The 27,076-nt window shown below is 48.7% G+C and overlaps 1 protein-coding gene across 1 annotated transcript in view; it reads right to left on the bottom strand.

Annotated features, from left to right (window-relative positions):
* The window catches only part of ME3 (malic enzyme 3), a 171,557-nt gene that overhangs the window by 21,013 nt on the left and 123,468 nt on the right, over window positions 1-27,076 (bottom strand). The window contains 3 exon segments of the mRNA XM_006189539.2: window positions 911-1,020; window positions 23,111-23,121; window positions 23,123-23,215. Of these exon segments, the coding sequence (XP_006189601.2) occupies window positions 911-1,020; window positions 23,111-23,121; window positions 23,123-23,215 (214 nt within the window).

A 27,076-nucleotide genomic window follows, 5' to 3' on the forward strand; every position in this document is an offset into this window, starting at 1 on the left:
AAAGATTTTGCTTGCCAAACTTCATTTGTTGAATAATGACCTACATGCCATCAAGCATTCCCTTGGGCTTTATAAAATACTGGGAATAGCTGGCAATGCTCCTTACTGAGAACTCCGGACCAGGTGAGATAACCCTGGAGCGACCTCCTCTCCTACCCCAGAGTCACATGCAGGCATCTCCACAACAAGAAACAAGTCTCTTCAGATAGTCTGGCCCACAGAACAGGGAACCAAGTTGACCCTGAACTAAAAGATGCTTCCCATTGATTCTGGAGTGCTGTGGGGTCCAGGGACCAACGTCTTTCGGGGCATTATTGTGAGAAGCACTCATTCCAGCCAAGTTAAAAGAAGGACTTTTCCTGGTTCCCTGACTGTGATACGCCTTGTGTTTGGAAAATCCCAGAGTGAGTTACTGTGGCTGAGGAAGGCCATTTTTATGGTGATTGGCACTTTGGCCTCATGAGTCCTATGTGCAAAGTAGCTCTTTGCGTTTTCACAATGATCTTCCAAGGTAGTTATTATCATTCCCAACGAATAAGTGATGAAACTGCGGCTCAGAGATGTGATCTGCCCATGTTCAACTAGCTGTAAATCACAGCATTGTTTAACATTTCTTACATGTATTTAATCATATAATTCTTGCTTTCCTCGGAAGCAGTACTGATTTCCATTTTATAGATGAGGAAACTGAGGCTTAGTAAACCTACTACCGGTATGTGTTCAAGGTCACAGAGCTAAGAATTAGCCTGAGGGAGTGGAATCCATATGTACTGCTCTTCCTCCATCAGCTGCTGGCAGCAAACCAGCTATGAGGTGGCCCCGCCCCCCCCCCCCCCCCCCCAGGCATCAGGTGAGCCCCGTGAGAAGGCGCTGGTCCTCAGCGGCCGTGTCAGGCGGGGTGGAAACCTACCTTGGATGTCATCATTGAACATGCAGTACTTGTTGCGGTATTTGTTGAGAAGACGGAAGGCATTGGCATTGGCAAAGTCTTCAAACTGGATGAGGCAGTTTATTCCAAACCTGTGGGGAGGGAGAGGAAAGCGCACATGATCGCCTCCCCGAGGCTGACCCCTGGCAGATCCCAGCCTGCAGGAGGAGTGGGGAGGGGAAGCCCGGGGGTGGGGGGTGTGCACACGGCTCATTCACCAGGGTTTGTGCCACCTGGCTGGCTCCTGGCCTCCGGGCTCTGCTTGCCCATCATGGACAAGGCTGGGGAAGGTGGTGGTGGGGCACTGGGCCTGGGGGTCAACCAAGCCCATATCGTTGTTTTGAATGTGGGCTGGTGGCTCCTATGGGCAGACCCCGGAGGTGCCAGAAGAGCTGAGATGGTGCCCGTTCAGGTGCCTGTGGCCACCTGAAATCCCAGCAGAAAGCTCACTCCAAACCCAAGTACCTACAGAGAGCCCTGCTTCTCTACCACTCAGGCCTGGGGAGCCTCCAAACACTTCCTAGGATCCTGAAGCCTAGAGTCCCTCCACCAGGGACTCTTCTGGGTTCAGGCACTGTCTCCCGACAAGAGGCGAGGAAGGTTGGGAAGGGCCCCCGCATCTACCAAGACCTTGGCGAGGGTGTTCTCCACGTGCAGGTGGGGAAGAATCAGTTGGTGGGCTTGTTCCAAATGCGGATCACCAGGCCTGCCCCCTAGAGAGCCTCACTCGGTGAGTTTGGGGGTGGGGCTCAGCAATCTATATTTTTTCCTCCAGCTTTACTGAGGTTTAATTGACAAATAAAGACTGTACCTATGCAATCTCAAATGGTTAATTTTTTTTTTTTTTTGAGTGGTGAGGACATGTAAGATCTGCTGACTTAGCAAACTTCAAGTATACGATACGGATACAGTATTAATTATTAACTCTGGTCGCCATGCTGTACAGGAATCTGCATTTTTAGTGAACACCCCAGATTGTTCTGATTCTGGAGAACTCAGAAACCCCGCGTTGGTGGGTGAAGACAAGGCCCAGGAAGCTGCTTGAAATGCCTTATTTAAAAATCTATGCTAGAATTGCCTCCTCGATTTCAAGGTCAGGGAAAAGTTCCTGTTTCCTTCAAAAATGACTGGATTGGTAACCTGTGTCTCCTGTACCACTGTCTGTCAGGAAGCAGAGCTGCCGGCTACCCTCCCACGGCAGGTTCCCTCCGCCAAGACCTTCTGCACATGCCTTCCTCCTGACTCCCATCCTGCCCTTTGAGCCTGCTGTTTTGGTTGTATTGTGTCTCTTATTGGAGTCTTTCTGGAAGCAAGTGTGATGTAAATTACTAAAAATTACTTAATCCCCGGGCAGAAAAAAGATCTCATCTCATGGGTCCATTTGAGAATGACAGTATCTGAGGCCGCGTTCATTGAAGAAAAAATGCCCTGCTTGATCCACACGGAGTGTCTGGGCATGTGGCAGGGAGAAGTGCCTGCCCTTCCCAACCTGGGATGAACCAGAGGCCTGGGGCCGGCTTGGGAGCAGCTGTGGAAGGAAAGCCGTGTGACCTCGCTGGAGAAGGTGGGGGGCACAGCCGTGGTGGGCTTCCTGGGCTATCGGGCCATCTGTCTCAGGGGGCTGGAGGTGGTGACGGGGGGAGCAGCACTGAAGTGTCCCAGAAAACATTTTTTCCAACCTCAGAATTGTATGCCTGGCTTATCCTGTACAATAGAAATGCCAGCGGGCAGGCAAATACTTGCTTCTACCATGGTCCTTCCAGAATCTTTGTGAGTTGGAGCTGTAGGTGGGAGGACTTGGAGGCAGTCTCATGCTACAGGGGCAGATGTAGAGAGGTGGTGACTTGTCACAGGCCAGTGCTCAGCGTTCTGGGCTTGGGCCAGGAGGCTCAGGGGCCTGACTGGGCTGTGCCATTGCACTGAGTGCTCATACGCCTGTCACTTCACCTCTCTCTTCTGCCTCAGTGCTCCATCTGTCCGCAGGGACAATAATATCTGTTTGACCAACTTCGGTGGGCTGTTGTGAGGAGAGGAAGCGGGGGATGATTTTTAAATTATAAAGTGCTAAGCATGTGTCATGCTGGCCACAGTTCTTCCTCTCAGTCACAGAGCAGGTGCTGGGGGGTACGGGTGGGGAGCTGTATCTCCTGACCCACCATCCAGCCCTCTTCATCTTGTACAATGAATAGAAATGGTTAAAAACAAAACAAAAACCCTCCTTCAGTGCACAATTCTAATGCTAGGCTCAACAAGCCAAAATTTACTGTGAATTTCAAGTATTTGGATAAGGAGTGGGGAACAGAATGTCTTTGGTTGCTGGTGACATTTTGATCTATAGAATCCTCACAAGACTCCCAGCCTGGCTGCCTCACTGGCCTGGAGCTAAAATGCTGAAAAGGTCAGACGACAAAACAATGTGATACACGATCTCCTTTTCTTCTCTGTCCCCATCTCTTACACACACACATTTGACCTTTAAGCAACACCTCTCCGAGGTAAAAACTAAGGCAAGAATTATAAATAAATACCTTTGCTCAGTGCACTATTATTACTCTTTCATGTGAAACCCGGTTTTACGTAAGAGAATCTTTCCAGGGAGCAATTGATGAGTTACAGAGTAAACCCTCATTCATTCAGGTCACTTCAATCCTAATTTGGAATTGCTAAAAGGCTATGAGAGTTGTTCATCTGATAACCTAGAGTCCGAGTTCCTAGACATCTTTGGATTTAAGGACCTCCAGGACCCCTACCCACCCGGCACACCCTCCCCATGGCTGCTCCCTGGATCTTCTGTCACCAGGTACCACTACTAGTCTAGAATTTTCCACTGCCCATTTCAGCCCCTGACCATGGCCTCTCCTTCCACCTCCCTCACTTCTGCTATGCCTGTTCTTCGTCTCCAGTGAGACTTTTGGGCCCTTCACCATTTTCCCAGTCTCTCGGCCCCTCCCTTCAGGCTTTTCATGAAACCAGACCACTAACTATCCAGTCTGAACCAAGGGTGGTTACTTCAATCTCTCTGTTAATATCATCCGTCCATCCATCCATCTGTCCACCCATCCATCCATCTATCCATCCAAAAGCACCTACTGAGCACCATAAGCCGATATTGTAGTTGTTCAGTATATGTTTTAGGAAGGGGTGGATGCATGAAGGAGCTGGTGGAAATCTAGTGTGACTTTGCCTGCCAATTTGTTAAACTAATTAAAAGCCAATTAAGAACAGAAACAAAATTTCAAAGTGAAAATTTAAATAGCTTAGGTGAAAAAAAAAACAACTTTTCTCAATTCATCCATGTATATCCAAATACAGGTAATGGACTTTCACCATAATACCAATTTAAATGTTAATTATAATTACCTTACATTGTCATTAAAATACTCATATTAACAACAACAGTCACAAAAACAACCACTGAAAGAATGGCAGGTCCTGACCACCGCTGACATGCTGGACATGACGCTGAGTCCTTTACACACATTATCTCAGTTAATCTTCCCATGACCTTACGAAGTCTTTGCTATTTCAGAGAAGGAATCCTGAGCTACAGGATGTTAGATTATTTGCCCAGTGGTTATTTATTCTCTTACCGTTGGGAAGTGGTGGAGCTGGAATCTCAATCTGGCTCTGTCTGACTCTAGAAGTTGGTTTAGTTTTAATACCAACACGATTTTGTAAAAGACACAATGAAGTAGATGTTAAAGTTGGATGTCCTTCTCCAATGAGGAAGACAGTGACACTTGGTGAAGAAAACACTGAACCAGGAGCCAGGAAAACCGTGCTCTCTCTCTGTCTCTGAGTCGTGGGTGAATTCCCTTTCTTCTGGGCCTCAGCTCCTGCTCTGAGAGTGTCTAGGGAGAAGCAGGAGCTCCTTAAGGCAGGGCTGGAGCAGATACACTAGTGCTTACTCAGAGTAAGCCCGAAGTAGGGAGGCCTGACCATCCCTAGTAAGAGCGACATGTGGCAGGAACATCAGCACTTTTGAGTCCAGTTTGAGCTGACACACAGCAGACCGGCGGGGCGAGCGGGGCCGAGGTGGCCACTTCCAGGTCATGGGGCCAGAGCAGCAGCAGGAGCCACCCCCCCAACCCCAACCCCAGAGGGGCCCCGCTCAGACCCACTACTCAGGCCCAGGGCAGTTTCCTGATTTTAATGCAGGCAGCGCATCGCTGACCTCCCCTCCTGCCAGAAAGCTGCCCCTCACCAGGAGGCTCCTGCTTGTCTGTCCTCCACTACACTTCTGAACTCTTCACCCTGAAGCCCTGGCAGGGGCTCGGGAACATCTGATGCTTCCAGAACAGTGAAGAATTCCTGCAACTGGAGAAAGAGGCGCCTCCCCAAGCCACAGTAGGAGCTGCCCAGACTTCTCCACCCTGGGGACCCTGCTGGGAAGTGGCCTTGGTGCTGCCAGGGAAGGCATTCTAAGGCCAGGGCTCACTTAAAGACACAAGGCTGATGCGTGGATGATAAATTTTTTCCCTCCAGCCCTCAGGCAAGAGGAAGCCCGAAAATGGCGACCTGTGCCTGGGAGCCCTAGGGAACTGTGCGTGAAGCTGCGATGAGCCCAAGCCACAGAGCCGGGTACCCGCCACCTCAGATGCAGCCCCCTCCCCGGGGTAGGGGTAAGAAGATTCCCAGGAGGCTGCTCTGCCCTCCCCACAGCGAGCTGACCAAAGGCCTATTGAGAGATGTGGTGGGAGCAGAACATTCCAGGGGCTGCAGACCTGGTTTCTTTGTTCCAGAGGTCAGGACCTGCCATTCTTTCAAACACCTGGGTCTGACCTTTTTCAGGCCTGAACAAACACAAGGGACCTGGGAAGAGCAGGTGAATTTGCTCAGCCTGCCTCCAAACAGAATGACTAAAATCTACCACTCATATTTCCATGGGAGCCCACTCTGTTCCCTCAACAAACAGCACACACAAGGCTCCCCCAGCAGCGTGCACAGTGAGAGCATCAGTTACACCCCGTGGAAAGCTTTATTTATTTTTTTCCTTCCAGGAATTAGAGCTGGCTGACAGAATCACGAAAGCTCTAGGGCTCTGTTTCTGTTTTGCACATCCCATTAAACTCTAGTCCTTTGAGATGCTCTCAGAGAGAGGTTCCATGGCTAAATCCTCTTGGGAATCCACTGAATGTTTATATAACATTGACCGTGTATGTTAAAGGCTCTGAAAAGTCTTGCATTAAGAAACCTATGTAACTCAGCATTTTCCAAACTTACTTGACTAGAGACCTTACCCTTCTGTGTCCCACTCTCTCTATTTATGACAGAGCACCCTTGGACAGACACAGCTCTCTGCAGAAAGAATTTTGTACCAAGTGGGGCCAGGTAGATTCTGGGCAAGGCCACCTCTTCCTGAGATTCATGCAACTGTCACTTCTGGCCAAGATCCTACAATAATGAATGTCATCTCCTCCAGATTTATTTCCCCCTCCCCCCGTCCATCCTCCATATCTTTCTAAACACAAATGTGTGCAGAGCACTTATTTTCTGGAAATCCTTACGGGGCTCCCACTGCCTTTCGGATTGTGTCCAAACTCCTTAGATAGCATTCCCCTGGGCCCCAACCTTAATGCTCAGCCCTGCACATGTCTCCCAAAAACCTCGGCTTCCCAAACACTATGGGCCATCGTATGGCTCTATGTCTTTGCTCAAGTGCCCAGAAGGCCTCCTTTTACCCTGGGCAACTCCTACTTGAACGGTAAGGCCCTGCTGAAATGTCACCTTTTCCAGGAAGGCCTCCTTGACCCGTGGCTTTTGCTGTCTTCAGGGTAGCAGTGTTAGGTAGTTTAGATAGAAACGAGCACGGGATAGGGGCAAAGGAACAATCCAGAACACAAGGAACCTGAGCTGTCAATCAACCAGAGCGCAGGGAACCTGAGTTGTCAACCAATCAACCAATCAATCAATCAATCACAAAACAAGGATACAAAAACAGGAAAAACAAAGAAACGGCGCCACTTTTCCCCTCTTGGCTTGGCCCACTCCCAATTCTCAGGAGTGTACCATCTTTCACTATTTTTTTTACTTCACTAACAAAAATTTTGCTTATATCACGCTTTTTGTCTCTCGTCAAAAATTCTTTTTTTTCAGGGTGACTAAGAACCGAGGTGATTCTTAGTTCCCTTCTCCCGGTGACAGCAGTAACTCTTCTCTGGGCTGCCTTGCTCCTCTGGGCTGCCTTGCTCCTCTGGGCATACCCCTGTAATAGCATATATCACATTGCATCACAATTATTTATTGGTATTTCTGTTTTAATTATTAAAGAAATGTATTGGGCAGGGTATCTATCCTCTCTGTGCCAGGAACTCTCCTAAGTATGCTACAAAAATTCAATTCAGCAAACATTTCTAAGTGTCCACTATAAACAAGGGACTGTCTTATCTGCTAGATTACAAAGGCAAGTACAAGAATTTCACAAGTTGATGCGACACAAATAAAAAAGCAGTTGCCACATGCTGTGACAAGGGTAATAATAAAGGTATGTGCGAGGTATGCAGGAGGCCTCGGAGGGAGCAGGCAGCTCTGCTGGGTGGGGAGGCAGTGCGGGCTTCAGAGAGAGCAGGACTCAGAGATGCGGCCTGAAGGCAGAGCAGGGGTTCAGGGAGGGAGGGGGGCTCAGGCAGAGAGCACTGCACATGCGCGTGGAGTGAGGATGGGGGGCCTTCCTGGAGCTGCAGAGGGGTGAAGAAGGGGAGGAGTGCGGAGAGACGAGGCTGGGCGGATTCCAGGGGTCACCCCTTTACTCGCCTGTATAAAGCGCCTAGACAGCCTTGGGGGCAATGGGGACCCACTGAGGGGCTTCAGGCAGGAAAGCGGCCTGTGTTTTAGGACTTCCATTCTGCTGCAGAGTGGGTGATGGGATGGACAGCTGGGAGGACACTGCTGGAGGCACGGAATCCCAGTGAGAGGCAATGGGGGACCTGGAGCGAGGCAACGGGGACCGCAAGGGAGAGGAGGGGGGTGATGACAGATGTGAAGGTAGAGTGTGGGGAGTGGGGGTTCTGGGCTGAGCAGCGCTGGCTCCATCACTTACTAAATGTGTGGCCCCGGCAAGTCATTTAATCTAAAATTCAGTCTTTGCTAAAAGGGTGGGATGATAATACCGTTCCTGCAGTCTGGTTGTGAGAATTAAATGAGATACTGTAGATAAAAAAGCCTGGCACATCGTAGGCACTGAGTCCATGGAGGTGACCATTCTGAAGGGCATGATTTAATCATGGGCCTGATGTGGAACCTGCAGGGGAAGGAGGAGCCTGGGACGGGGGCGGTGGCGCCCACTGCTTACCCAGGCGGGGGCACAGGGAGAGAAAAACTCACTCCGCCAGACAGGCTGGGCACGAGCTGGGTCTGAGGCACCGGGACGCCAATGAAGAGCAGTCTGTGTACGAGGTTCGGCAGAGAGGAATGCGGAGTTGAGGGAACTTCAGGTCATGGGGCTGGGTGAGGGTCTCAGGCAGAGCACGTGCACCGAGCAGGGAGCAGGGCCAAGCACAGACCCACGGGACACACCTGCGTCCAGGGAACAGGGAGGGGCAGAGGAAGAGAGTCCAGTGAAGGAAAGTGAGCAGGGGGACCGGCCAGGTGGAAGGTGGGCCAGCAGAGCCTGCACGACGGGCTGGGGTCAGGGGTGTCAGGTGCAGCTGGGATGTCAACTGAAACAGGGATCTTGAAGTGGTATGGGGGCATGCGTCCAGAAGATCATTCGTGAACTTCGCCAGCCCACTTTCAGTGGAGTGGTGGGGAGGAACCATTCTGCAGGTGGCTAAAGAAGAGGCTTGGCTATGAAATAGGGGTAGGATGACAGCCATTGGTGGATGTGGGACTGAAGGATGGATTCATTTTTGATAGGAGGTGTGCAAAGGAGACAGAGGAGCCAGTATGGAGAAGAGATGCAAAGAGTACTGATGGAGGCTTGAGGTCCCAGGGAGATGGGAGGAGGTGGGAGCCGGAGTCCATTTAGAATGAGAAGAGGTCACTTTGGGATGTCACAGTCTAGTTGTGGGACAGATATGAAGCCCTCACACCACAGCTCCGCCACAGATACGCAGGGGCAGGGGTTGGGAAGGGATTCACAAGGATGACAGAGGAACTACTCTTGTAGGTGAACAAACTAGAAACCATGGATTGGAGAAAGAAATATTGCTCCTGAAAAAGAGAAATCCCTTAGGTGAAATGAGGCATAATGGTTATTTTCAAAGGGCCGTTCTGTGGGCAGGGACTTAAGGTAGACATGTGGCTTTAAGGGGAAGAGCAGAGCCAATAGGTGGAAGTCAGGACAGAGATTTCAGAGACGTATTAAGCAGAAGATTTCAAACACTGGCTAGAAACAGGCTGCCAGTGGAAGGGACTCTGTGGTCCCCGGAGCTCCACTTGGCACTGAAGTTGCGGAAGGGATTCCAGCCACAGCTGGGGGTGGCGAGGGGACCTCTGAGGCCTCTCCCTTCCCAGGTCCCACACTGGGACATCCCCCCGGTGTGCCGGGCCCAGCAGCCAGACTGGCGGGCTCCTGCCGCTGTCATTCTGGCCTAATGGGGGAAACTCCCATGAAGCAATAAGACAGTCACAGGAAGCAGCAACTTTCCTAAGCCAAAGTACCAGAATAATGTGGCCATTTCTCGGTCACTGCTCTGACGGCAACCCCTAGGCCAGACAGAAAACACTCCAGGAACAGTTTGGATTTCCTCCTCAATTTCCCTGTTTGTCTGAGTTCCTGGGCAAACACACAAATGGCGCCAGAAATCCCAGTGCTGGGAAGAGGATGGTGGCTGGTCTGCTGACCCCTTGACCCCTCAAAGGTCAGAGGCCAGTACTGAGACTTTCCTCCAGGGCACAGCAGCTCACTCTTCAATATTCTGCTCTGAAAGCCTGCATACTTTTCCCAGTCACCAACGCACTGGCTGACTTGGGGCGTCAGCATTCACGGCGGCTCTCATTTGCCTACAGGTGGTACGTTTTATTTATTATGAGGTCACTGATGTCCTCCATGAAGCAACTCTGACTAGTGTGGCCCACTGTGATCTCTCTATGCGTGGACTCCTGTAATATTTGTACCATACGGTCTGTCACACAATCAGTACCTCAAAACTGCCCCTCCCATGGAACTGGCGAAATTCCTGGACTTACCACAGTCTGAGGTAGAAGATAATAAGGCTGGAGGACCCAGTCTGTGTTTGTGGGCTTTCGGGACTCAAGTGAGTCAAAGTCAGGGAGGCGAAGAAGGGAAAGTCTGAGCCAGGTTAGGGGACTAGCTGGATCAAAGCAGGCACCGGGCAGGGTCCTTGAGGGCAGGGGACATGTCTCACTCACAACGTGGGGCACGACAGCTGAAGAAGGCGCTTTCACTGACCCCTCTTTCCGTCCGCCACTCTGGACAAATCCGCTTCAGACACCCAAGTTAGAAGACCAAACAAACCTTCTGCCGTATGCCCAGGGCCCTGTGCTTGCCCGGCCCCGCCAGCCAGCGCTGGTGAACAAATGAAAGCAGGACTACTGAATGCACGCCCCCGCGCAGGCCCTCCACAGGGGTGCCGGGCGCACACAGCCCACGTTGACACCGCCAGTCCACTGGGCGCCCCCCTCCTCTCCCAGAAGCCACGGCAGGAAAGCATCTTTGTATCACAACAGCTCAGGCCCTTTCCTCTATCCTAAGGATTCAAGTTAAGATAAATGAGGCCGCAAGCAGGGAGGGCCTTGCCAGCCAGTCTGGGAGAGCAGGCAGCAGAGGCTACAGTAAACCACCTCCGATTTTGGAGTCAGATGGGTTTGGGGCAAGTTCAGACTCTTCCAATTTCTAGCTGGGTGGCTTTGGACAAGTTACTTAGTCTTTGTGAGCCTTAGTTTCTCTGTCCCTAAGGGTTGTTGTGATAACTGAACATAAAGCACCCAGTATAGAGTAGGTGCTCCATAAAAGTGAGTTGCTAGCTCTTTCCTGGAAAGAAAGCCATGAATTTTACTGTTTTTTTTTTTGGTGGGGGAGGGGGGGTAATTAGATAGATTGATTGATTGGTTGATTGATTTTAATGGAGGTACTGGGGATTGAATCTAGGGCCTCGTGCATGCTAAGCACGTGCTCTACCATTGGCCGTGACTTTTAAATCTAACTAAATGCCCCAGACCTTTGACTACCATATTCTCCATCAGCCTTGATTGACAGTTCAGGCAGGCCTGTTAACTAGGCAGACGTTAAATCTACACAAAGTCAGCAGTAATTATTTAATTTATTGTATTTTTCCCAGTCGATCAGAAGTTCCATGAGAGCAAAGTCTATTTCTGACTTATTCCTATGTTCAATAAATATCTTATCCAGTGAATGAATTAACATAAGGGTGAATATATGAATAAATAAACGATTAAATGCTACCCTGAACTATTTCTGATTATTTTATGTGTCCATATTACAATCTCAAGGGAGAACTAAACTCTTTGAGACAAATCTTTGTATTGGCCACACTCTGGGGCACAGAGAAAGCACATAATACATACAGGCTGAATGGAAACTTGGAAGAGATTTCAATGAGCTGTGTGAATGAGAGTAAACAAGTGGATAAGTTCCCTTTAACTTCCCACTGCTTTTATCATGGTCTGATCACAGCAATAGAATTTTCTCTTTGGGTCTCAGTTTCCCCATCTATACAGTGATGGCGTTGGAGCAAATGAACAGGTAGTTTTTCCCTCAAGTGTTCTAAGTTGTAAGATTACAGTCCTAGGGAGGGCCAGGTGAGAAAATAAAGACAGACTGAACTGCGGAAGGCATTCCTAAATTCCAGTGTGTAGGAAAACACTGAGCAGTGACTGTCGCAGCTGAGAAAGACTCAGAATGTGAACGTTCCCTTGAAACATTACAATCAGGACTTAGAGCTAACAGTTACGCTCTTTACAATCTCTCAGAATTAGAACAAAATCTTGAAACTTTCTTTGTAGTCTGGATGCCATAAGCTTAGGGGATTTTTCCTTTGTTTATATTGTTTTTAAAAACCAGCAGAAGAAGCTTGGAGTCAAAGAGCCTCGGTTTTTCCCCCTGGGGGTTGACTGCACTGGCTAGGTTTGCAGTTTGTGGAGAAGCCTGCAGGGGGCACCCAGCTCTGGTGAATGATGGGGCAGCTGGACACTGGCCATTAGGTAGTTAAGAAGGAAAAAAACCAAGAAGTGCCATCCAGCTGACCCAGATACTGGGGAATTGTCCCACCAGAAAAACATAAATGGTAATTATGCTATGAGATAGAGAGGTGTTAGCTAACACTGGTGGTAATCACTGTAATATAGTAATGTGTCAAATCAATATGTTGTACACCTTAAACTTACACGATGTTATATGTCAATTATATTAATAAAAAAATACAAAAATAAGATGCTTCTCTCGCTGAGCACAGTTAGAGAGTTTTGAAAATGGGGGTTGGTGGCTGGTCCCTCCATAGCCTCCTAGAACAAGCTGGCGAGAGAAGACATGAGTGTGTTAAGCAGAACAGTTTCCACAAGGCCTTCCTCCCATTTGTCCTCCCTGCCTACTGCATCAAGAACGTGTCTGTCTTTTCTTTCATATAGAAGAAAAGAAATAGAGAGTATCCAAGTTAGAGGGTGGGTTCTGGAGTTAGACCACCTGGGCTCACAGCTTGGCTCCACCATTTGCTAAAGGTGTGACCTTGGACCAGATCCCTAGCCTCTCCGTGCCTCAGTATCCTCACCTGTAAACTGTTCATTATTCAGTAAGTGTTTATTGAGAATCCACACTGCACTGGGCATTGTTCTGAGTGCTGGAGATACTGAACAGAAGAGACAAAGATCTCTGCCTGGAACTTATATTTTAGTAGGACAGAACAAAGATTGTATCTACTTAATGGGATTATTGTATTACATGAATTGATAGATGTGAATTACTTTATTGTCCACAGGAGCCTAGGTTAGCCCAGCACTCAATTCACCAGAGGATGAAGGCTGGGATGCCCGCTTGCTTCTTTCTTTAGCAAGGTTTTGTTTTGTTTTCCACAAAGAACTGTCTCTGGGAAAGAATTGCTGCCTAGCTCATTATTTTAAAAATCCGTGATTTTTTTCTAATTCCACAAGAAAGGCCTGCACACAAATAATCCAACATTATAGAAATGATTGGCTTGGAAAACAAAAATCCTGGCAATCTCATGCCTATTAATTGTAATCACTGTTAATGGCAATGGAGTATATAACCCAGATTTTTTTTTTTCATTACATAACTCATCTTGACAGAATGAATTGCTTTTAGGAATTTTTTCCCCAATTTTACTAAAAAAACAGTGTGGTTGAGCCAAATAAAATGAATGCAGTAGAGTAATAAGAGACTGCGTAATATGTGTATGAATGAGGGAGACTCGGAGAAAGAAAGAGAGAAAATGAGAGTAAATGCACCGTGGGACTGCCTGGAATGGCTACATCCTCTCTGGCATGGAATGACGAGGCTTGGATTTGGGGGCTCCAGTCTTATCCTTTCTTTCCCTTGAGAAATACTCTTTTTCATCAAAAGCAGCTCAGAAAATTCTTTCCTGATAAAACATCTTGGTGTCCTAGTTCTTTTTGGATCATCAACAATAGGAATGGAGGGTCTCTGGAATGCCCGCAGGCAGTGACTTTAAAGGATTCTAGGTTTTCCAACGGTGTCCCGCCCTAGGAACACCCTAGTGCACTAGGCTAGCTTTCCATGACTCTGTTCTTCATTTTTGGAAGTTTTATTTGGTTCTTTTCAAATCTGCCTGTAATTTTTCTTTTTCACAGTGTTGGGTACTTTCCTTGTTCCTTCATTCTTGTAAAAAATACCTCTTTAATACATCTAAGTATAACTGCCTTATAGCTTCTCTCAGAATATTTCTTTTCCTGGGGGTTCTAACACTTCTAGTAGTTGTGTATCTGATTTTCCCACATTGTGGATTGTTTCCGTGTGGCTTACTGTGAATCATGAATTTATTTTCTTTGGGGAATTGTTTTTCCCTTCAAGGAATTCCACACGGCACAGGTTGTGGGAGTGTCCCTGCAAAGAAGTTTTAATTCTCCTCTGCCAGGTTCTCCAGCCCTATCACAGGTAGGGGATAATTTTACACTCATTTCCTAAGTTGTGAATTTCTGCATCATATGTATATTATAATTGTGGACTCTAAGTCCACAGGTAATAAAGGCTTAGTGTTTGATTTCTTCCAAGAGATATTTCCCCCTCCAACAAGCTTCTTGGAGCTTCCCTGGGCTGGTGATCAGAGCCTATTTCTTCTTCATGGAGGGTCCAGCCAGTCGAGACTCCCAGTTTTCTGCAGGATTCTCAGTTCCAATGTTCTGCCTTGGAAAGGCCTCAATACTTGATCCTGCCCGGGTTTGAAACCATTTCCAAGTCTGAGTGATAAGAAGATGGCCATGAATATGGAAGGGCACTCAAGGCTGGGGAAAGGCTCTGCAGCTCTAACACAAATGACCTGTGGAAGGAGCAGCAGGAAGGCCAGCGCAGCTGCAGCTGAGGGAGCAAGGGAGAGGGTGTGAGGAGACGAAGTTATCAAAGGCTTCCTTCCAGCTCTAAGAGCAAAATACAGAAGGTGCTATATGCATGGCCTCTGAATAAGTCGGTATCAGGTGGGTTGATCCTAGGGCAATTCAGTAATTTTCTATCCTGGGACAAGTTTCTGGTTCTCATTTCTGTACTGAGAAATGTATCACATGGAAAGATGTTCAGTTATGCAAGGGGATGCTCCTCTCAGAATGATGGGTCTGTAAGGCCCAAATAACACTCAGCTGAAACAACTACAGAAGATATGGGATCTCACCCCCACGTGTACACACAGATACTCACAATGCCCCTCCAGCTTGCAGGCAGAGTTAAACAGAATAGGTGTAGGGGGCAGAGACCAAGCACTGACTAACTGCACATACCAGGAATCTGAGAATGGAGATGGATCACACCCAGTGCTTCCAGAGCTGTTCTTTTTACTTCTTAAGATTAGCACCAGGGTCAGAAGAATTGGGGAAGAGAAGGAAAGTATTATTGGAATAGTGGGGATGGGTGAGTGGGGGGACTATGGAGGGAAGAGACGGATGTACTGATGGATAATTTAACTGAATGCATGAACAGGGGACAGCACTAAAGCACTGCCTAAAGGACACTGACTTTAGAAATTGCCTAAATTGTTATCAATAATGATAATAGTAAACATCAAGTGTTTACTACTACCCAGGTATAAAATGTTAAGCATTTCACACAGACTGTCTCATTTATTCAGCAGAAGCATTCCATAAGCTTAATCTTAAAAATGCACCTAGGAAATGAGGACACCAAGGCACAGATAAATTAAGCAGCTTGTTAATAAGTGGCCGGTGAGAGGTTCAAACTCAGGCAGTGCCCCTCTAGAGTTTGTGCTTTTAATGATCATCGTTAATGGGTGGGGTCTAAATAGGGTCCTCTTTCTTAAGAGATATACTTTATAAGCTTCTTAACTCATCCCTTGAAATAAAGCTAATAATAGTACCTACCTCAGAGGGCTGCTGTAAGAGTTAAATGAATTAATATTCTATGAAGTGCTTGCATCAGAGTCTGTGCATAGTAAGCAGTAAGTAAAAAAGAGTTGTTATTATTATTAATCCACTGAGGGAAACTGAGGCAGGGGAAACACTTCCATTCCTTCCTCTCCTCTGCCATAACCTGAAATTCTCAAGTCTGGGCATAATTTTGTTCCTATTCTGATACCAGGTGATACAATCTGCCTTTTGGGGGAAAATGAAGCGGAAACAGCCAGCTGGAGTCACTGACTCCATCTCCGCAGGCAGTGAACTTCCTCCATGACGTTTTCGCTTCTCAGTTATTCAGTCTGCCTGGTCATGATGGAAGCCAGTAGGTCCTGCAAAACTGGGTGCTGGTCTGCATTTTGCTACAGTCTTCCAGCCCTTCCTGTGACCCAGGACGCACTCCTTGTGGGCATGAGAGTCTGCTGTTTTGCAATATCGGTTCCTTTTCTGATGGGAACGTGGCAAAGTTGGATTGTCAACAATTAGCCACATCAGGCTGAGACCAGAAAACTGTCCTGTTTCTCCAGGGGCCAGACAAGCTAGAATGGGTCCCAACGTTCCTTCCTCTGAGCTTCCTCAGATGTCATCAAATTCATAACCTTCAATCCATTCTAACTGATAGCTCATCTAGTGAAGGCTTTCAATTCCTCAACCAAACAACCATCTCCCATCCTCACCATTTATGGTGGGTCCAACATGGGTAAAATCATGCTCCCTGCTCCCCAGGAACTAAGAGTCTGGTAGAGTTGTTACAGAGTCACAGGACCTGAGGAAGGAATATCTTCAGAGTTCATCTAGTCTGGCCCAGGGTTCAAAACCCCTCTGCAACATTCCAGGCACATCTTTGCCCAACCTCTGCTCTGACGGAGAAAAGTTAAAGACAAAAAAACATGAAAGAAAAGCTCTAGATGATTACAGAAGAGATGTCATGATGTAGTGCATAATTAACTAGCAAATGAATTACATGGCCAAGAAGTTACGCTATGATTAAAAACCGGGAAAGAGTTTCAGGCCAGGCTGGTCAAAGCAGACTTCCCCAGGGAGGGCAGAATTTGAGTTGGGGCATGGCTATGACTTCCGTTCTAATCTTCTCCCACATCCTGTTAATTTCAATACTTCTGTTGCTCAAGAATCTACCATGGCTCCCTATTCTCTCTGCATCAAGTCCCAAATAAGGTTTTGTGCGGATTGGTGGTTTTCAAACATCTTTGACAGAAGAATTTATTAATTAATGAAATCTTGAGCAGAAACCTGATACAGAAAGCAATTAAAATCAATGACGTTTTTATTCAAGTGGATTAAATCTCGTGTATTTGGTGGGAAGCTTTCATTTCTAGCACCCTGATGCACCTCTGTAAATGCCTGGGGTTTGGGGGAGCTTGATTTAAAACCACTGGATTAGATGGCTGAAGCCCTTTCCACTTTGAGTTCTAGTAATTACGAGCTTCTGCCTGGAGGCCTATCACAGCCTGATCTATTCTTACTTCACTTTATTTTGAACCAATAAACGTTCACCGCTAGTGGTGCCAGTCTTCCAGAGTCTTCTGTACACTCCTTGCCCTTCCTGGGTCCTTGATTTTCTCATGCTGTATCATCTGTGGGGAACACACTCCTTCTCCCGCTGCTTACTCACAGTTGGCTCCAAATCTGTAAAATTTCCATCTCCTCCTCATCAGTCATCCCTGATTGCTCCTTTCTCTGAATTCCCCTTGAGCTGAAGGTCAACGCCAAACAGTTGAGTACTTAACTCTTCCCTAATTATTTCCTGTTCAAAAGGTTGTCTTTTTGGAAGGTCTGTAAGATTCATGAGGACACAGCACGTCTTTTATTTCTTTTGAATCTCACTGCTGGGCTTCGTAGAGTGGCCGGGCATGTGGTCATTACTCAAAAGCCCTGGAAAAGCATGACTAGACACGTTATTCGTTTGTGCTTCACTTAGCTTTCTCGGAGCCTCTAGGACAAGTTTCCTCACTTTAGCGGCGAAAATAAAGCTCATTTCCCAGGAGTGCTTGAGGCAGTACCTGCTGCTCCTGTCTCTGCCAGAAAAACACACTCTCTCACAAGAAGAGTTTGATAAGCCAAATTCCGAAAAAACAGACATATTTGTTGGGAGGGTGACTTTCTGTATTTCCACAGGAAGCTCTTTGTAAGAAATCCCCTGAACAAGACACTCACAGCTGTCTCTACTTTACCAGTGCATCTGCCATCTCCCTCTTCCAAGCTCGTTAGCCGTCACGAAGTCGAGGCTTGCAGCTGGGGAATCAGGCTGGGGCTCGCCCTGGTTGGTCGAGTAAGATGGGCCCAATTCCTCCCCAGGACGGTCTCCTGGGCTGGGGCACCCAGATGTGTGAGTGCCTTCCCCACAGGTGGAAATGCAATCATTCAGTCCTGAAAGCAGCTCAAGTTCCTCCAGGGCACAGGGGGTTCCAGCAGAAGCAGCAGGCACGGCCCAGCCTGGGAGGTTTTCAGGCTGGAAGGTTTTTAGAGTGGCAGGTGTAATGTCAAGACGGACTGCCTGGGAGGGGGAGCCCAGAGAATGTGCTGGGCCTTTCTTCAGGCAGGGCCCTGGCGGGAAGATGTGTGGGAAACGTCTGTGTATTGGCCCTTAACCCTCACCTCAGGCTCCATTCTGACTTTGAAAGTGGGGGGAACTGGGCCGCTCAAAACAGGCCTCTTCGGGGGTGCAGCCCACCAGGGTTTCTCAAATCACAATCTCTGTACAGCTCTATCAGAAGCATCAGGAAAGCTTCAAAACCACAGATGCCCCGGGCTCAGCCCAGGCCCACTCTGGCCCCAGAGCCTAGAGTCTCTGTTCTTGATAACTCCCTGGGTGATTCTGAGGCCAAGCCTGGTTTGGGTCAGTACTCACGTGCCTACATTTATCTGACCCACTGCTTTGTTCCAGAGTGGGTAGGGGTGGGCGTAGGGGTGGAGTGTATCCACAGGAGCATATTCCTGCCTGCTTCTGTAACTCAGAAGAAGCAGCTGCTGTTCCACATGCACCAAACAGACAGGCTGGGTGTAGCTCTGGAATATCCTCAACGCCGAGAGAGAGGAGTCTTCAGCCTTCGGGTTCCTCTGGGCTCTGAGTTGCCACTGAGCTGTGGGAGTTGCAGAGGGACCAGCAAGTGTGGGTGCTCATGGAGTGGCAGATCCAGGATGGCTACAGCATGGACACGTGATGCCGCATCTCATTCCTCTGCTCAGGGCAGACATTGCTAATCAACCGCAACATCGATTCCTGCTGAGTCCAGAGACCTTAGAAGCCTAGCAGTCAGAGCTGGTAGAAGGAATGAAACCTCTTCCCCTCCTGGCCATTCCTACCAACACTATCTTAGTCTAATTCTAAATTTTGTCAAGCACTTTAACTTGCAGTTATTCCCAGGGCATGGCTCTGAAAAGGATGGTAAGCCGTGGTTTCTCCTCACTCTACTCTTTATCCCGAGGTGAACCCCAGGGCACCCTTGATCTGATATACCATCTATCAGCTAGACCCTCCCGACTTCATATTTCCACCCTAGGATTCTGCTTAAAGAGACTCAGAGACGAAGAAAGCTTAGAAGTCAGGCCTAAACTCGAGTAGGTAGATAAAAATGTCTTTGAATGAACAGCTCCTGGAGAACAGGACCGTTTATTTCTCTGGGGATTGCCAGCTACGCCTGGCACAGCAGCTCGTATACAGCAGGTACTCAATAACTGACCATTAATTATACATGATACATTTTCCCGTTTATACATGTAACGATGTTACTCTTTCTCTGCCCTTCTTCATCTCCAGAGCACAGCCTCCTGTACTGCTGGCTGCCCCATTCCTTGCTCCTCCCAGGCTGGATGGGGTGTGGCTGTCTGTCACTTTGGTGGCTCCCCAATGAACCACGCCTCCTAGTGTTTAGACTCTTGTGTTATCTTCTCCGTTGGACTCTGGTATGGATCCATGATTTGCTTTAACCAGCAGAATGTAATAAAAGTCATACTGTGCCAGTCTCACTATGGTGTGAACCTCAGGTATTTGGGGTAGGATGGCGTGTGTGTGTGTGTGTGTGTGTGTGTGTGTGTGTGTGTGTGTATGAGAGAGAGAGAGAGGGACAGACAGACAGACAGAAAGAGATAAACAGAAAGCCAGAGATAGAAAGATGGAAAGACTCAAAAAGAAAGAAATTTTCCTGCAGCTTAAAAGCAAATGATTTTTTTTAACAGTCAGGTTTAAAAAAAATTACCATCTCCCTTTTTCTTTATCACTCTTATCTCAGGAGCTTATTAGCAATCTCTATACTTAGAGTTTGGGGAGCGAGAGAAAGGAGGTGGTTTCCTTTCACGGGCCGCCTAAAGGCTGCCACCGCTGCTGACGTCAAATTTCTGTCCAGCCCAGGCCAAACATCAGACAGAACTGGGGCTCCAGGTGCAAACATAAAACGGACCACTCCCACCCATTCTGCGGTCAGTAACAGAAATGAAACATATAAATGGGAACCACGGGGAACACCTGTCTCTCAGGTGCAGCACTCCAGGCCCCCCCCGCATGGCGGGGAAGAGCAGGAAGCAGGGAACGACTGTTCTTCGTCCAGGAACATCAGGCTGTGTCTCACTGTTACTGCTGTAAGCCACAGACTCACATGAGGAGTCCTTCTGCCCTGGTGGTCCTCCCTGGTGGCCAAACTCCAGGGCAGTAACTGAGCCATCTTGGCATGACTTTTTTCATGCCTCCCAAAATCTTAAGATATACCTAATTAGCAGGTAGGGGCAGGAAGGTGGGGCTTTTGTTTGCAGGATATTTGGTGTGAGGCAAGGATGGTAAAGGCAGGAGTCAAGGCTTCCCAGGGTTCTTTCTTAAAATACAATGCATTTGGCTTCAGCGTTGATGACTCACCCCAGGCCAGGCATTCCATCCTGGGGCTACTATATTCCCAAGAGTGCCAGGGAGACCGCTCATTTCCCACCTACAGGATCCACAGGAACATCTGCTCTGGCTTATTAGAAAGCTCAAACCACCAACTGTCAACCCATCATCTGTCCCACTCAAGGACACATCCTTCCTGGCTGACGCACACTCCTGCCCAGGGGTTCACCGTGGACTGCGCGAGCGTTGTCTGTGAGCCTGTGAACTGATTTTTAATGATAATTTGAAGGGCCTCTTACCTCCTAGTTTATTTAACCTTCTCACACGAACAGCAAGACTTCTCCATGGGGAATCATGGAAGGACTACTGACTCACTAGATAAGCAATGAGCCCTGGAAACAGGAAGCAAAAATCTGGCTCTCAAAGCCAAAGTCACTCCCTTGTCTTGTCATCCACAGGTAATTGTAGCAAGCAGCCCGGCCTTGGAGTCAGCGGACGCAGGGGCCACTTGCAGTCCTGCCAGATACTGTGTGACCTGAGACAGGTTCCTTGGCTTCTCGGGACCTCAGATTCCTCTTCTGTAAAATGGGAGTGATAAAACCTATCCCGCCAGCCACGCAGGATCTCAGGAAGTCTGCAGAGAATACCGGGGTAAGGAGGCAGCTTAAAGTGCAGCCTTCTCACAGAGAGGCCGGTGCACCGCGTGAGAGCTCAATCTGCCCTGAGCTGAAAGCGTCCTCCTTCAGCATTCCACCAGCTGGCTCTTCCCCAGGTGGTGAGTGTACAGAGACTAGGCCAGTCCTCTCCTGGAAGAACAGCTTGCAGATTTCTGCAGGGAGGACCGCACCCCCGAAATGGACAGAACAGTCCCTAAGTCTCCTCCCCACCAGGCCGTGCCTTTGGTTCCTGTCACTGTCCTGGTTACTGTTCTCCAGAGGCACATTAGGTGATTTGTGACCCTCAAAGTGTCATGTCTGGAACTAACTGTAGTGTTCAGGATGATCTAAAAGGGGGAGAATGAAGTGGGGCACTCGGTTCTCTTGTTCTGGATGATACACCTCTGTTCCCGTAGCTGACCCCTGAATTAGCTGTTTTGGGGGGTCACAGCTCAAGAGCAGAACTTCCTTCATAATCTCGGCTTCAAACCCCTAATGTTCTGATGACCTCTTTTCTTTGTAGCTTATTCCATCTGGTACCCAACTCAATAACTGTTAGTCCTCATCAGGACCTACTGTCCACCGATCATACCACTGTCCCTTACCCTCCTCTCTGCAGTGTCCACATATGGCCTTCTTACCCAGCCCACACCTTGTGGCACATCGTTATAACCATCCCCTCGAACACACTCTCAGTTTCTTTCTCCCTCTTTTTCTCTCTTGCCTGGCAAAATCCCAACCCTGTTTAAATCTTTCTCTCTGTCTCTTTCTGCCCTGCAGTGGGAACGGGGAAAATCACAGAAAAGGGTTAACTGACCTAAATTTATAACCAGTAACCTCAAGGAGCCCATGGAGACGTCCAGAAACCATCCTCTAGGTCCCTAGTTTGGACCCGCCAGGTCATACCTCCTGCACCTTAAACCTCCACCACTTCTGTCCCCATCCTCACTCTCAGCAGACGACCTTGTCATCCAACAGCCAGCCACCTGCCGGCATCTGTGCCCAGTGCCCCCCTCCCCTCTGTGAGGATGGGCTCTGTGCTGCCCTCTAAGACCCACCCCCCAGGTGTGCACGAGACTCTTGTCCTACTGCCTTCTCAGCACATCTGCCCCCGCACCCCACACTCCATCACCAAGTTCACCTTTTCTGTAGGGTCATTCCCATCCCACAGAACTTCAGTATTACTTTCTCTCACCTTAAACAATGGAAACAAAAATCACAACAATAAAATGCTTTCTTCTTATCCCCAAGGAAGGAGACTTTAAAGTCCAGTAACCTGCCCAAGGCCACAGCCCTGCAAGTGGTGCGGTGGGTTTACCGCCCCCGCCGCAAAGCCCACCCCGATGAGACTTCCTGGGCTGCCAAGGCCAGAGCAGCTATCTCTCTAGCCCACCGCTCCTGGTCAAGGGGCTGAACAGACGAGGAAGGATTTTGCCAAGGAAGTCCAGCCTGGCTCTGCCATACCAGGGCACTCTAGAGATAGTGAGACAGGCCGAAGGTTTTCAAGTGAGAAAGGGACCTGCTGAGCTGCTGAGACCATCCTGACCGACTTGCCTGTCAGACTAAGTGTGTGCAGGTGGGGGCTGTTTCCAGAACTTTATCCCAGCAGCATGCCAGCCATTGCAGGGGAGCAGGTGGCAAGGATGGCAGATCGATGGGAAGGGCCGGGGGGCAGGAGCTGTCAGTACGGAGCACCCCCCGTGCAGAGATGACACCTCGTCAGTCTCGCAGCCCAGCCCAGTGTGGCCTGCTGCGATGGCTCATTAACACTGCCTGGTCCTCAGAGCTGGAAAATGACGACTGACATGGCCAGCTGCCTTCCAAGGCCATTTCGTCAGCAGGGCACACACTTCTTTCCCCAACTGCTAACATCATCCCTATTCGTGCCAGGAACCCAGAACAGCTCAGCCAAGGGGGTTTTCCTCCTGGGACATCAGATACTTAACAACCTCCAGATCACAGACCTTCAGCCGTCACCCTCTCCCCTCCCTTCTCTGCTCCCAAAGATTCTCCCAGAGAACGAGCCCATTTGGCTTGGAGACTTCCGAGTACATGGGGTCAAGTTGGAATTTTCGGACCACCCTGAAAAGCATGCATCTCTGCCAACCCCAGTGCTGGCTTAGTCATTCCATCACTTAACAGCCCCTCTTTCACAAGGGACAGACTGGACCCACTTACTTGTCAGTCACAGGCCTGCATGAACTCGTCTAGCAGGTCGTCGTACTCCTGCCCGCGTACGCGCCGGTGCTTCAGGCCGATGTACAGAGGGTCCCTGAGCAGCTCCTGCAACAGACAGCATCCTTCTCGTCCAGTGCCCTGGGTTAGTGGGAAGGAGGGGGTGGGAGTGGGAGAGGGAGGAGGATGCTGGCTGTCCCCCACCTTGGCCCCCCAGGTGTCGCCTCTGGAAGGGTTTGGAGGCTAAGCCACTGACACAGGGTGGACCCCCAGGGGCCCACACTTTAGGAACCAAGGATGCTTTGAACAAGCAAGACTCTCTGACAGTCTTCCAACCTCTGGCTGCAGCTCTGGGATCATTTCAGAGTTTCTCAACAATGATACTATGGACAATCTGGCCCGAACAATTCTTTGACATGAGGGCTGACCTGCATGTTGTAGGATATTTAGCAGATGTCTCTGGTCCCTTCCCACTAGAAATCAGTAGCATCCCCAGCTGTGACAATACAAATGTCTGCAGACAATAAAAATGTCTTCCTGGGGGGCAAAATTGCCACCCTCCCCATTGAGAGTCACCACAAGCAACATCTGGTTTGATGGGTCTTGTCCAAAGCCACTGATCTGGACTCAAATTAGAAAGCCCTCCCTCCGTCCCTCCCTTCATTCCATGAAATCTTACTGAATACCTACCAAGTGCCTGGCACCGCTAAGCCCTGGGGAGACAGGGATAGAACGATACGACCAGAAATTTCCACTCAAGAACGATATCCATTGTCATGTCGGCTTGTGTTAGGTGACCCTGCATTCCGTCCCTTGGCAGCTCTCACACACTATCTGGTCATCCTCTGTGTCTGCACTGGTCTGATGGCCACCCCTGCCTCTTCTGTACCCCTGCACAGAATCCATGGGCTTATTTGTGCACGACACATTTACTGACCCTCTGTGCCTGCTGCCGCTGGGCCTTGAAGGGGATCTGCAGGTGAGACGCGGCTGCCGCCTTCAAGGTGCTCACAGTCTAATGCAGGTGGCTGATGAGTGAGCAAGCTCTACTCCAAGGCAGGGTGACACTGCTTTGGCACAAAGTGTGGCACATGGCAGCACAGAGGAGTGAAGCAGTTCCCACCAGAGGACGGGTGGGGATGGGGTCGTGGGAAAAATGAGCAGCCATTAAAAGACAGCAGACTTTTACAGGTGGGCTGGGCCCTCCGGGCTGAGAAGTCAGCACGAAGAAAGGTTGGGGTCTGAAGGCAGAAGGAGGGAAAAGCTCTAGGTCCATATTGTCTTGATGGCACTGTAGGAGGTGGTGGGGCGAAGGTATAGGGACAGAAAAGACCAGGAAATATCTGCCTTCCCAGCCCCTCACCTCCAATCCTGGTGCACATAATCAGAGGCGAGTTTAGGGCTTTTGCCAAGGAACCACAGGTCTACTTCTCTTCTCAATCTCTTCGCCTCTTGGGTTATGCATCCTTGAGATTGTTTAGGACTCCGCCCTGACAGCTGTGTGTGTGTGTGTGTGTGTGTGTGAGAACAAAGGATGAGAGTGGGACATATATGGTGCCTGCCCTTCCACGGGCCACCTTCAAAGTGACCATCTAAAGGTCACTTAAAGGCAGCAAACATCCAGCCAAGGAGGAACAAGAAAGTAAAAAATGTTATAATGACTGGATGGACAAGTAGGCAGTCATTGAAACTGGTGGTTTTTAAGACTATGCAGCCACCTGGACAAACATGTGTGAGATTATTCAAAATGACAAAAGAACAGGATAAAAAATTGCACAGATACAATTTCAACTGCCTGAAACACACACACAGTCTGGAATGGCATACACAAAAATGATAAAAAAAAATAGTATAACTCTTGGCATTTACAGAAAATACTCACTTTTTTAGTTCTTATAGAGATTAACAGGTCCATGGTAAGTTATCATTTGTAATGTTTCCAAGTCCCAGATTGGTTCAGTGGGGCATTAGGCAGCCAGGAGTGGATTTCTCAGGGCTACATATGTGGCTTCTGGGGCAAGTCAAATTCTCTAGTGGTACTGAAGAAATTTAGGATTTTCCAAAAATTTCTCAGTATATCTTCATTTAAGATGAAAGGTCAATCACAATGAGGTACTACTGAGATACAAAGGTGACTACACAAAGCTTTTTTAAAAAGTCCTGATGTTTTATTTTTATAATAAAGTGCTTTATACCTGAAATACTTCATAACTGAGCACACCAAAAGACTGAGAAGAAAGTTTCTCTATGGAGATGACATGAAAATATAGCTGCTTCCATTTGTACCAAATTTTCAAGTAATTTACTCCTGAATCAAAAGCAGTTTGAGCCATCCGTCTGTCTTACACATCCTCATGCCCATTTTACAGATGAGGAAGGTGGAGTTCAAGGGTTTAAATAAAGTACCCAAGCTCTTTATAGCCAGAAAGTAGCTAAGCCGAAACTGAGCCCTGCTTTGACTGGGCGTCATGACAGCACCCTTTCCGCCCCATCATTTGACATCACGGGGACCAAGGATTGTGGGGGCAGCTCCTGATCCCCTATCTGCTCCTCCCAGAAGAGTTCAGTAGAGGCTGGAAGGTCCCCTATCATTCTGCAGATCAGGCTGGGGAGCACTGACTGCCTGGGGAATGAAGTCTGGGGAAAGACTGTGCCCACATTTCTTTGGCAGGAGGGAAATGCCTTTTCAAAAACAGCAGAGGGTGGAACTCCCACATTATCTTGGCCTGACGTGGAACAAGAAATCCACATTCTGCCCTGGGTCCCTCTGAGTGATCAGTGAGAAGAATGACGACCAGCGAGGTGTGGGACTATGAACCGGCCTGGACCCTCCCCATGCAGCCTTCCTCTGTCCTGGACTTCCTCCCATAAATGTTAAGAAGAGACGTTTTCAGAAGGAGGCTGAGCACCGCAGTGGGAGGGGAACTACCGGGCCTGGAGGCCCCCGTTGGGATGCTTTCCCCGAGCACACTTAGGATGGCCGGTCTGGCTTTAGATTGGAAGGGGCTCTGAGCTTGGAATCAAACACACCTGGGATTGAATTCAGGCTCTGTGGCTTTGGGTGCTTGTCCCCCCTTCATTTTACTTCTCTGTGCAGAGGGGATATGATGATCTCCATTGCACAATGCAAGCTCTCTGAGGAAAGGCTCCTTCTTCATCTGCATGCACCCAGGGATTTTTACAGTGCTGGCACATGGCAGGCCCTTAAAAAGTGTTTATTAATGTGAGTTGTATGAATTCTAGGACCGGGCTAAGGATATGTTAAACTAAGAACTAGGAAGGTCTTAGAAATCACTTGGTTCGGCTTCCTCCAAATGAGTTTTAGAGGCTCAGAAAGGTTCAATGAACTGCTTGAGGTCACAAAATGGATTTGGTGGAATCAACAGGGTGGAAATGCCGGCTTCTAGAGCAGAGGTCTTCCCAGCTGGGACCAGCTTCCTTAGCTCCGAGCCAGCTGCTTCCCCTCTGCTTGGTAGTTACCAAGTTCCCTTTGGAACTAAGTCAGTCTATAACTTTAGGTTAAGGCCTCTGCCCAAAGCAGGTGAACCAGAACTTTCTCCCCTGTTGTGGGAGTTGAGTATGCCCCCTGTGGCTGTCTGCCTGGCTCTGTCTTCCTAAGGTTTTTCTTGGAGACTAAATGTCATGGAAAACAAAATAGCCACCTCCTCTTCACCTGCCACATCCCTGAGCATGGGGTTCAGGCTGGGAGAGAGATAACCTCTTAGTCTGGAAAAATATTTATCTTGCATAGCAACGGGCACTTGAGGATGTTACTCAGAGAGCATCTGGGGGTCTGGAGAGGTCATGGGACTGGGTCCACGCCGTGGACACAGTGCACGCCCCGCCCCCACCCCGGGGGGCAGTTATGCCCATCACTTATTTCTCTGGATGCTCAGTTAAGCCCAAGGGTAAACTACAAAGAGCTAGGAAGGGCCTCTCGTTGGTCACATGTACACAGAGAGGCAGTGC

This window comes from Camelus ferus, chromosome 10 (assembly GCF_009834535.1).
Source record: "Camelus ferus isolate YT-003-E chromosome 10, BCGSAC_Cfer_1.0, whole genome shotgun sequence".
Taxonomy (NCBI): domain Eukaryota; kingdom Metazoa; phylum Chordata; class Mammalia; order Artiodactyla; family Camelidae; genus Camelus; species Camelus ferus.